At 36.6% G+C, this 12149-nt stretch overlaps 4 protein-coding genes across 4 annotated transcripts; 2 read left to right on the forward strand and 2 right to left on the reverse strand.

Moving 5' to 3' along the window:
- Positions 1–35: 35 nt before the first annotated feature.
- On the forward strand, positions 36–3077 carry C9374_003664 (uncharacterized protein; the record flags this gene model as incomplete). Its single annotated transcript, XM_044693217.1, has 1 exon — positions 36–3077. The coding sequence occupies one exon, from the start codon at positions 36–38 to the stop codon at positions 3075–3077; it is 3042 nt and encodes a 1013-aa protein (XP_044555794.1).
- A 413-nt stretch (positions 3078–3490) lies between these two features.
- Positions 3491–4590, reverse strand: C9374_003665 (uncharacterized protein; the record flags this gene model as incomplete). Its single annotated transcript, XM_044693218.1, has 2 exons — positions 3491–4036; positions 4084–4590. The coding sequence occupies 2 exons, from the start codon at positions 4588–4590 to the stop codon at positions 3491–3493; spliced, it is 1053 nt and encodes a 350-aa protein (XP_044555795.1).
- Positions 4591–6041: 1451 nt separating this feature from the next.
- C9374_003666 (uncharacterized protein) lies at positions 6042–10816 on the reverse strand (the record flags this gene model as incomplete). The annotated part of the gene is made up of 3 exons (XM_044693219.1): positions 6042–7692; positions 7757–8604; positions 9299–10816. The coding sequence occupies 3 exons, from the start codon at positions 10814–10816 to the stop codon at positions 6042–6044; spliced, it is 4017 nt and encodes a 1338-aa protein (XP_044555796.1).
- A 164-nt stretch (positions 10817–10980) lies between these two features.
- C9374_003667 (uncharacterized protein) lies at positions 10981–11527 on the forward strand (the record flags this gene model as incomplete). The annotated part of the gene is made up of 2 exons (XM_044693220.1): positions 10981–11007; positions 11198–11527. 2 exons carry the CDS (start codon positions 10981–10983, stop codon positions 11525–11527), a joined length of 357 nt encoding a protein of 118 aa, XP_044555797.1.
- Between the last annotated feature and the right edge of the window lie 622 nt (positions 11528–12149).

Raw genomic sequence — 12149 nt, forward strand, 5'->3', positions numbered from 1 at the left:
TAAATCATAATAATCATCACCAATCATCTCACACCATGACACTCTCTCATCACGTTGAAACCACAAAGAAACAAGTGAACGAGCTTGATCAAGCCATCAACACTCTCTTTGATCAACAAGTCAAGAACGTTCAAGAAATTGTTTCCTTGAAACAAACTCTCGAAGATGTGAATCAAAAAACTTGCCATGTGAATGTTTTACAAGCTGTAGCCTCCATGCAAGATCTCATCAGCAAAGAGCAGCTCAAACCAAGACCAACCATTGTTACCTTTGTTGGCAATGCTGGTATGGGAAAGAGTACTTTCATCAACCGTTTGGTAGGACTTGACATTCTTCCAAGTGCTTCTGGCTTGGAGCATGTGACGACAGTGTTGTTTCAATTGCGTCATGGAGACTCTTTTTCGATGGAAACGGTCTTGTGCAATGACGATGAATTTGAACAACGTTGTCGAGTCATGCATGTGGATCCTGTTGTTGGCCTCTCCTGTGCTGGTGTTGTTGTTGCTGAAACAAAGACTTTTCCAAGTTTGGACAAGCTAGTCAAAGAGATGAGCAACAAACTGAAAGCAATGACCGACAATGACATGTATCGTGTCAAGATGATCAAAGTTACTGCACCAATTCCAATTATGAAAGACTGGAACTTTGAGTTGATTGACGCTCCTGGTCTCAACAGTGGTGCCCATAGCAAGCTATTTGAGAGATTGGCCATTGAGGCAGGAACACTCGCCGATCGTATCTTGATCTTTCCAAACGGCTTACGAGCAGAACTTCCAACGGATTACTTTGAGTTGATGGGGAAAATCTTCTCAGATCCAGACATTCAAAGAAATCCAAAAACTTTCTGTTATTGCTATGGAGGACGATCCATCTCTGAAAAGAATGCAACCAATGAATTTTTAGAATGTCTATCAGCAAAAACAAAGGAACCAATTAATAGAACTTTCAAGAACTATCTCTCTGATTTCTTTGATTACAAGTTTGATGATCTTCCAAGAGGGACTCATGAGAAACCAGTGAATGGCCAAATTCACTTTGTGGAATCCAAGAAGAATGTGCTCGAGTTTTTGGTGGAACAGTTCATGACTTTTCCAATTCCAAACATGAACTCTAAAAATGTCAAACAGGAATTCGAATATACCAAACAATGTTTCAAATTGATGTTAAAGAAAGATCGACTCATTTACATGAACAGATTGACACAGAATATTAGAGAATTGGCTTTAATCTGCATTCCAAGAATCATGGCCAAAACAAAATACCAAACGACCATGAACAAGAAAGACGAAGTTGATGAAATTATGAATGAGTGTCACCAAGTTGTGAACAACATTGTCAAGGGTTTTAAACAGAAGGCGAAAAAGAATCAAAGTCCAAAGAGAGCCATAGGAAAATTGCTCAAAGATGAATTTTTAGTTTCAAAAGTTGATATTGACGGCAATGAAAAACGTACAAAACTGATCATCACTCACTTACGCCTCTTGGAAGAATATATTAAGGCAATTGCCAGGAAGTATTTAAATGTAGAATCTACAGGCAACCAAACAACAGATGTGAACAGATTTTCAGATGCAGTCCTTCCTCTGTTTGACTTGAATCATCCAGATCATATTGTTCTTGCGTCAGAGATTAAGGAAGAGTTAAAAGACCTCTTTTTCTCGTTTATTAATACTAGACACACCCATTATGAAGAAAAGTTCAATAACAACTTCTGCGCCGTGAAACGAGATCTCATCAGTTCAAACGTTCTCAAGTTGCCAAAGGTTAATAATTATGTGAATGTCAATGCCATGGTTTCTGACAGGATTGTCACCTACTCGGACAGCGTTGTCAAGAATAGGTATCAGTATAGAAGAGACAAGTCAGCGGTTACTATTCGTAATGTAACCAATGGTTTGCCTGTGGTTTCTTCAGTGATTCAAATCTCTCTCAAGAAAAACCTTCAAGTGGATATTAGTAACGTTCAGCAAGATGAATTCGAGACATTCAAGAATTTGAAACCTTCCAAAGTGTTGCTTGATCACAATCAAAAAACAAGAGTGGCTCCAGTCTTTTTCATCTCTCTGGATGGAATTGTTTCACACTTTGCGTTGAGTAACATTTGGGAACAATATTCCTCAGAGTCCTTAGTCATTATTGTAGCACCAGTTCAACTTGAATGTATGATCATTGACTCTGTCAAAAATTACGACAAGCCTCACCATCAGGTGAGAATTTTGAGAGTCCATGTTGAGAATGGTTTGTACTCTGAAGGCTCTCTCATGAATGCCATGTTTCACTTGGCAAATTATATGAAATTTCCAATGATCCATGTGGTTAGACAACAATTGAAGAGAGTTTATGAATATGTGAGTTACCCATTGAAAGAGTATGTTTCGAACGAGTGGACTCTTATTCGATATTTGAGAAGTGCTGAATCCATTATCTACAATGAAATTAATGCTCTTGACGAAGAGCAAATGACCCAAGTGATCAAAAAATTCATCCAAGAGAGAAGAAAGGCCATTTACAAACACGACATTAGTGAGCTTGAACACATACAAGACATTCTCGACCATGAAAGTGTCGATGTATGTGTTGAAGATGTCGAACGTTTTATCGAATCACTCAGAACCATTGACCATGAGATTAATAAGAAGAATCCTTCTGCAAATTCCAATTTCGAAAGTCAGTTCAAAGTCGAATTCTTTTCGAAGAATAAGGGAAGAGTGGGTTGTTGGGATGGCAAGACCAGTGTGATCGATAAGAATAAGATTTATTCACGGGATGGATATAATTATATTGTTTCCAATTATGCAACAGCAATTGAGACTTACTTTATGCAAGCCGTTGACAAGATTTTGCCAGTAGCAGATGATAAATTTACAAGTGACCTTCCACAACATTACGAAACCATAGAGTATGGGTTTAATGATCCCAAATTGGTTAACTTTAGAACCAACTTGTTGGCCAATGGTGTGGGAGGATTCTTGCATTTTGGATTCAAATATGAAATTGAAAGAGCTCCATCGAGTCAAAAAAGAAAAACCTCTCCAGCTTCTTCTTCATCATCATCCTCAAGAAAGAAAAGAAAGTAGTGAATAAAAATTGATGCGTGGTAAATCCATCTTTTTGTGAAAGTCCTTAAAAACTCATGTGGTAAATCATTACACGACGGTTCGAGTATGAAGAACTTGGTAGCGTTTGTGTTGTTCTAAGTTACATAGTTTAAGGTCCGTAACTATGCTTAACCCTAAACGAATGGCTACGGCCATATCACGATGAATGCACCTCATCCCGTCCGATTTGAGAAGTTAAGCATCGTCGAGCTGCATCAGTACTGAGGTTGGAGACAACTTGGGAACCTGCAGTGCTGTAGCCTTTTTTGTCTTGTTAAAATAGAGCTTTTGAAATATTTAAGCACATCTACATAACCTTAACACGAGATAAATGGTAGAATCTTCTTGCCTTTTATTTTTAAATGGTTCCTTCTTCATTGGCTTGAGCGACATTACTGCTCAAACTGTTGATTCATTTCAAAATCAGGATCATCGATAGCTAGAGGGAGAAGTTGATGATCCGAAATCAATGTGTCCAAAAATTCCCAGAACCAGTACGAATAATCAAATTCTGGATCATTGTCATGTTCTTCTCCCATCCAATCCATCCACGTTGCAATTTGCTCATGTCGAGAATACTCAGAGTCTTTACATTGAGTGAGTACAATCTCTTTTGAGGTGTGTCTACTGCGATTTTCAATGTGTGATTGTTTTGAGTCATGCTCTAACAACAAGCTGTTCTTGGCAGTAATCGTAAGTGAATGTGTTCTGGATTTCGTTTTTGCCTGGGCCGAACCTTGAAAATGAAATGTCAAACAACCAATGGAATAATTACAATCTTCTTGAAGTCCTTTTACAAAAAAGTAATCCATCTCAAAATCAATCGCTGCAAATTTTAAGGTAGCTCCACGCTCTGATTCACAACACTGACCATAATACTGAGGTGTTTGCTTGGAATTTGTGTAACGACAATAAATTTGATCATTAAGTGTTGATGGCTGTTGTTGTAGAAATGTCATATTATTGGTACATCGGCATCATTCACTGTATACGTCATGACCATATATGAAAAGGGATATCCATTCTTTGAGTCTTGTTGGCTTTGGTGGAATGAGTGAAATTTCAATAAACAAAACGTTCTCAGATATTTCCAGTCCACGTTCAACTTGTTCAACAACTTGCCAATCTTTTCATCATGAGTAATTGTTCTAATTTTGGATGAAGAATTCTGTTTGAAATCCTGTTTGGCATGGTGTTTTTTCTTCTTTTCATCCGAATTGCTCGATGGTATTTTCACGGTCATGGTGCAATCACAGCTATTAAAATCATGAGTCATGGTTGTTTTGAAAGCATTACAAGTTCCATGTTCCATCATACCAAGACATAATCTTGCAAACAATTCAGACCACACTTGCTCATTATGAAATAATTGTTCATAAAATTCTTGACACACGAGAAAGAGGGATCCTTCCAAAATGTATTCCAACGGAAGAAGTGGTAAAATATGAGCTTGAATAATATCACATGAAATTCGTGGTGTGTGTGAATGCATGTTCAATTTTCGTTTCTTTTTGTGTTGAAGCGCTGATTTGACTAGTTTCATGAAAATCCTCAATTGATAGTTCGGATTTCACATGATCCGGGAGGAATTGATATGATTGATCGAAACAACTTGGACTGGTCGAAAATTGCCCTTCACAACCCTTGTCTTTGATTCGCTTCATCATTTTTTGAGTCTTGCAGTGGCAAGTTGTTTGGTTGACAACCAAATGAACTTTCAATATATGATTTTAATTAATGTTGCCCGAACCACAACATTTTGAGATTCAAACGACTTGCACAGGAGCCATAAAACAAAACTGGGCTGAGCTAGACTTGAAACCCCCAACCAGAACTTCAAGAATCGTCCTGATTTCTTGTACCTCACTAACCAAAGGTTGTAGCGGGAGAGTCGTCATATTCCTGACAGGCATCCCGTCCATGAAAACAAGAGAATTAACAATGATTTCAGTACTGAAAGCAATATTGATTATCTGTAATCCACTATTCATATCCCAGATGAACTGGTTCAAGTCCTTTTCCCATTAACCTTAATTTTTCAGGAATCATGACAGTCATTAGAATTGAATAGGAAACTTAACCTGGATTTATTCAATGAAAGAATGAGAAGTATTGGTTGTGAGAACTTATCTTCTCCTATTTTGGTGTTGGACATGGACAATAGCTGTTTAGAAGAATCAAAATCCTCGCAGTACATTTCTTGTGATCTAGCTGCAACATTTCCGAGTGACAAGTATGATGGTATTGCCAACTCATTATTTAAAAGTCAAGATCCATAAAAACGTGGCCGTTTTAATTGAAGCCCCTGGAACAGGTAAGTTGGGAGGTCAATCGTTTTTTGTAATACTAATGTTAGATTATTCTCAAAAAAGGTAAAACTCACATATGCTATCATCTTGCAAGTCTCAAGAAAATGGTTCTGCCAATCACATCTAAAATTTGCAAAGCACTTTTCGTTAAAATATCAAGAATACGTTATCCTAAAAGATGGGAGGGACAAGTTGTTTACACAATTTTTACTTACCTATCTCAATATTGCAAAAGTTCTTTCTCCAAACCTGATCATGATCAATCTCTTGAAATTTTTCTGGAATGGAGGAGCAAAAACTTTGAGAGAGTTACTAAAAACTGCACTTGAAACAAATGGAGAAGAGCTGGCCAATGTGGAAATTAGATCATGGGGAGGGCCCTTTCAAACCTGCAGCCACAGCAAACAGCCATTCAGCCAGGATAGTCCTCGCTGCCGAAATTATTTTCAGATGCAATCAACAGAATCCTTTGGCATCCGGTTGAAACAGGATTTTTGCGGCTGAGATAGGATTTCGATCAGGTGATCAGTTTATTTTGCTTACTAAAAAACCGTTCTCCACAATGACGGTTCTTGGAAATTCCTCATAATATTGTGTAAAATCTTTAGAAACGTCTATCAATCTGCAATCTGCTTCATTCACAACAGTCTGCAAGCATGGCAAAAGTACGACATGCTCTTTCAAATTCACCAATAACAATATAATTAATATGTTCTGGTGATGGGAAGCAACAATAATACTCATATGGTAATCTTGTGGATTGATCTTTCTCTTTGTTGAATTGTAATCCAACAATTAAGGCACTTAAAAAATTATTGAGAGCATTCAAGAAATTTTCAGCGTTCAGATTGGTGTTAGAGCCACAATGTTGTCGAGCCACTCCATAAAAATTCTCGATCATATATTCTTGCAGTTGAAAAGGCAAAAATACTCTGTTGTTGGATGATGATTGAACTCTATACATTGTCAAACACAAACCGATCATTAAATAGCACACAGCATTAATAGATTGTCTACTAAATGTATGATCGGATCCATAATTGTTTTGAAAAATTGCGAAATGTGCTTGAAGCAAGAGAAACCAACCACCTCTACATACAAGCCTCAAACGTTGAAATGAGTTCAAATCTTTTCTTTTGATGGACATTGTAACATCTTGAATGGCTTGCAAGATATACACCATACCAAAAGCATCCATGTTCTTTTTCAAAGCAGTAATACATAAATCTGATATTAAAAAATCTGCTCTTTCTTGGTTTTGCTTATTGTTGAGATTAAAAAAATCATTTGGAAAAGAGATTCGAGTTGTTGAAATATCATTAGAATGTAAATCAGAAATGTCATTGAAGCAGCATGCGAATGTACCAACTGTAATCAATCTTTTGGGAGAAATTAATTGATTCGTCAGGTTTCTTTGGAGGTGACGTATATCTGGAATAGGGATCAACACTTCTTTCAAATATTGGTCACCAATGTTTAAGAATGGTAATGGTTTAAATACAGTCTGAGAAAATCCAAACATTAGCTCAAATTGTTGACCAAAAAAAGTGGCATGTTCTGCAGCAAAATCTGCTGAAATATTATAAATTTCAAAATTCCTCTGTTTCAAATAATCCACAATTGGATCAATCCATGCTTGGATGTTTAAGGATGTATAATTAGACCGTGGTATAGCTTTCAAAATAAAGGCATTGGTGTTTTTCCAATCCGTGCACGATGAGAGGTGTATGGTAACCATATTTGAAGCATAGGTGAAGCGATTTTCTCCAATACCTTTCAGAAATTCTTGCCAGTCTTCTATGTGTGTTATTGAAATGTGTTCTTCAAATCCAAAAATCATGTTTTTTTGGTGATTAATGGTGATTTCTTGATTAATGGCGGTAGCGTCAATACTTAAACACCCAATATGACAATTATTTTGAATATTGAAAAAGGTTAATGCATCATCCAATAAATCATCCAAAAAACTATTCATCAACACCATTCTATTTCTTTTCAAGGTCTGTGTACTCGGGAGAGGGATTCCTATCGTTTTAAATGCTTTTGATGGATTTTGGTGATGGTGAGCAAAATTTAAAGCAGCTGTCACTTCTTGAGAGAATCTTGGTCGCTGTTTGAGAATATTTTCAATCATTTCAATTTTTGTTAGTTGTATTGTCGAGAGAGATTGAATAGGAGTGTTCAATAGATCTGTGATATTATTAAGAATTTCATGAGAAGTATTATCATCTTTTTCTAATACCAGGCTCTGCAATACTTCATATTTGTGCGCGTGTAATTGGGTTCTATAATGAGTTATTGAATGATAGTTAATAACAACAATAATGGATAAATTGACAATTTATCTACCTTGAAGTCGAAGTATAAATTGACTCATTATCATCTTCGATGTCGGTATTGTTATCGTTGTCTTCATCATTGATTTGTTTCTTTTTCTTTGAGGAAGATGCGAACGATTCCACAAATTTTCGTTTTTTACCTTCAGGAGAGCTCTCCCATTTCTTTAGTTCCTCAATTAAATCATAATTCAATAATGCTTTTTCTGCTACAGATTTTGCTTGCTTTTCATTCAAAGATTTAGTTGCTTCATAAAATTTAGCTAGACGAGCAATTATTTTGGATTTTTCAATTGAAATAGATGAAGTTTTTCGTGATAAACCCTTATATGTACTCGATGCATTACTAATTTTTGCATTAGGTGGTAGTGTAAAATAGTTATCACGAATGGGGCAGTAATATTTGCCCTTTGTGGAGAAAAATTTCACTTCAATGTTATGTTTTGCGAATTTTTGATTCCATTCAAGCTCTTTTGTTATGAACATTTGTTTGACATCATCTTCAGTCATAATCTTGTTTTTACGTGAAATCTTTGGTTTGGATTTATCATTTTCGGATTGCATTCGGAAAGAAATCACTGCTTTGATGATGGATTTTGGAAGTGCAAATGACATGATCTCTTCATCATCAAATAAATTTAGAACAGCAATACTTCTGATAGCATTTTCTTCAAAAATACGAATTACTGAATTGATGTCTGATGGTGTGAATTTTATATCGGTAAGATAGTCATAGAGAAGATGAAGATCAGAATTCATTTCGTGGGTGTAAGTTGATGTGGATTGGTTGTCTAGCTCCACATTTGAATTCATTTCGTTCAAGGATAACATGCCAAAGCTTGTTCGGAATTGTTGTTGTTGCTGTTGTTGTTTTGCATTTTTTTATTGTTCAAAATTTTTTTCGTTTTAAAGCCAAAAACAACCGCCAAAATCCACAAACATCCGGATTCTGGAGGATTCTGGATTTCCACAAAGTTTGGGAAGTCAGCAGGAGCTGGCAGCCGTCCTTTTCGGCTGTTTGCTGCGGCTGCAGGTTTGAAAGGGCCCTCAGCAGGGAAGATATATCTCACTTACGATGAAAATGCAGAAGGACATTTATACATTGCTCCATTCTATTTTCGGCAACTTATCAAAGGAGATACATATTTATCAAAAAGATTACCGAAAAATATAACTGAACTTGATCCAAGAAATTTTGAGAGAATTGACTTAAAATGCCTTTGTTACAGACTGCAAATATTGCAGCAACTTGGAAATTCTGTTGAAATTGAAAGCTTGTTTCCGTCATGTGAAACAGGAGATAAGAATGGTTTCGCGTTTGAGTTGCCAACAGACCTGTTCAAAATCGTAGACCACGGAACATTTATTACAAAATTAAGAGAAACAGATTATGTAACAGTTGACTGCTCTAAATGCAAGAGACAACCAGCAGAAGTGTACTCATATCCTCTACGCGACGGATGAAAAAAAATATGTAAAAACGAATTTATTGGTGTTATTTTGTGTGTGATCGTTTTGGATTCTGGCAACCACAATTAACACATTGCTCACATACCCACTCATCACATTGTGAGCACTTTGTGTGTGTTGGATACTTATTGCAATGATGGCAATGATGGCCATGACGATCATGCACTCTTTGAATCATATGAACATCATATAGTTTTTTTCCTTCATCATCAAGATCAGCACCTGCTTTTTGGGCAAATCCGACAGCCACTCTCATCAGGAATGATTTGTAATCAATATCAGTGTTTTTGGCTTTCTTATAGAAAATCCATGAATTTGCGAGTACAATTCGGAAAATTCCCATCCATGCTGCTTGAGTCCACTTGTTGACCCGATGGCAACCGGGATACATATGTGCATATCTATCAGCCACATCTACGTTCACATGCTTCTTCTCATAGAGCTCTTTTACTTTAGGAGCTCCTTTCTTCTTGTTCTTGCTTTTCTTCAAAGTAACCATGTTGGAAAGAAAAGTAATTTGTTTTTTGTCTTTGTAATGAATTGCGACATAATCTCCATTAGTGACACCAATCCATTCACCTTTTGATAATGTATACCTTGAGAGTAAGTTTTTGCATTCTTCTTCTAATCTGTTTTTGGGACAAATCATCGTAAACCGGAATTTGTGGTAATTCAATAGTAGGGCCGTCTTGTGGTGGCCAAAGTAGGAATCAGTGCAAATATTGTACTCATGAGAAGGTAAGAAGGAAACAAAATCCATCACTAAGATATGAACTTGTGGTTGATGACCTGTGTAAGGCCACAACCTTATCACGAACCACAAGTCGTCGGCCATCATATAAAACTTAATACCAGTGTCTTCAGGTTTTCCTTTGATGTGTTGTTTAAATTTAAATCTGCCCGTGAATTGTATCAATGTTTCATCAACTGTGACGTTCGGGAAGGGTTTCCAAATTATCAAAGAAATTTGATTGAACACTCTGGTAAAATAGTGAGGGTTGACACGAATACTTCTATGAACTGAAAGGAAATGATCTCTGCCACTCCAAATACTTTTTATGAATTCGTTACCAAAGAATACACTTGTTGAGAAGTAATCTGTGAGCTCAGGTTGAGGAGCAAGCATGATGGCAATAACAGTTGCCAAATATAGGTATAGGTCAGACACGGTGATATTTGCTGTGTGTGTTGCAGAGGAAGAGTCATCCTGTTCATCTTCAGATTCTTGACTCGAACATGGAATGATAGTGTCTTCGTCATCATGTGAATCATCATCATTGTGCTCATTATCAGCTGGTGGCGAGGTGTACCAAGCTTTGATATGGTCTGAGGGTTCAGGATCTTCAGTAGTACAAGGAATAGTAGGATCATTGGACAAGTGAATAATATGTTTTATCAAATGATCAGGCAAGTATTGCTCAACACAACGAAGAGGTGTAAGACTGTTCAAGTGGTTTCCATGTCCTTGACACCCAAAAGAATTGTGTTCGGAATCGTTTTGAAAGCCTTCAAAATGTCCAGGACCAAACCCTCTACCAGAGTTTGTTTCTATCACCTGGTTTATCAAGTCTATGGTGACATCAGAAGGTTGTTTATCGGTCATAGGGTGCGGTTGTTGAATTATAATACCTCTACTTAATGATGTTGACTTTTTTTTGATAACGGTAAAAAAGGGGTGTTGGCGGCATTTTCCTTTTATTGCCATCCAATCACATTAAAAGTCCACAACAAATGCATAAACGATATCTTAGCAAACAATAGAAGAGAATGATATCACATAAGGAGAGAACAGAAGTAGGTTTATGTATTACTTGCCAGCTAAAGTTGCCGTCGCGTAGAGGATATTTCAAACACGCATCCTTCTGTTGATGCTCATTTTTCTTTAATCACCACTACTGGACAAACTTGCATTTTCCTTCTCCAGCACAGGAATTATGATCTCCAAAGTAAACTGAGCGTTGTTGATTGGTTGAACCACAACCAGTTTGCAGATAAGGCAGTTGAACAGTTTGGTCAAGAAAAAGTGGAAGTATATTTCGTAATGATAACGACCACAACAATCAGAGAAACAGATATGGAAGCATTAACCAAACACAAACACTATGAACGAGTGATATTGATTCATCATAAATCCGCACAAGAGAAATACTTTCCTGCAAATTTGGTACCTTATTACAAAGCATTTTTATTTGGAAAGGGCAGTAGAGACTTGCCAACTTTATCTACAGATCAGTGCAGCCAAGAAAGAGATCTCAAAGAGGCAAACTTTAGTTTAGGAGAATATATAGCAGCACTCAAATTTGTTGGTGACTAGAGCACCTGCATCTATAACAAATGTGTATTATGTTTGGATAGGTTACCAACGTAAAATCTGGATAAAGGGATTGAAATACCTTTGATTTTGAACATGTGACAAATATTGACGTGTGCAACATCTTTCTTCATTAAATTAATGGAATAATCTGTTAAAACTGTAGAAAAGTTCTTTACTGACCAAGTGATATTTTTAGTAACCTAAGGTTCGTGCATGTGAAAAAAATTCATTATTAAACCATTCACTCCATCCTTTGTCACAACAAAAAAGAAAAATTCATGCAATTATTCGTCAAGACACTCACTGGTAGAACCATCACATTGGAGGTCGAGTCCAACGACTCGATTGAAAAAATCACAGATAAGGAAAAATTCCAGTAGATCAACAATGTTTAATCTATGCTGGAAAGCAATTGGAAGACGGAAGAACTGTTTCTGATTATAACTTGCAAAAAGATTCAACCATTCATCTCGAGTTGAGATTACGTGGAGGAGGTAGTGTTGAGCAATGAGAATCGATTCAATGAAAAGGATCATGCACTTTTAGATATCTTGTAAATAGTGAAATAAAATCCTTATAATAAGAATTTGGCTTTTGGCATGATTAACTCTTGTTCGTGATA

Source organism: Naegleria lovaniensis (assembly GCF_003324165.1).
Source record: "Naegleria lovaniensis strain ATCC 30569 chromosome Unknown tig001, whole genome shotgun sequence".
NCBI classification, from domain to species: domain Eukaryota; phylum Heterolobosea; class Eutetramitea; order Acrasida; family Naegleriidae; genus Naegleria; species Naegleria lovaniensis.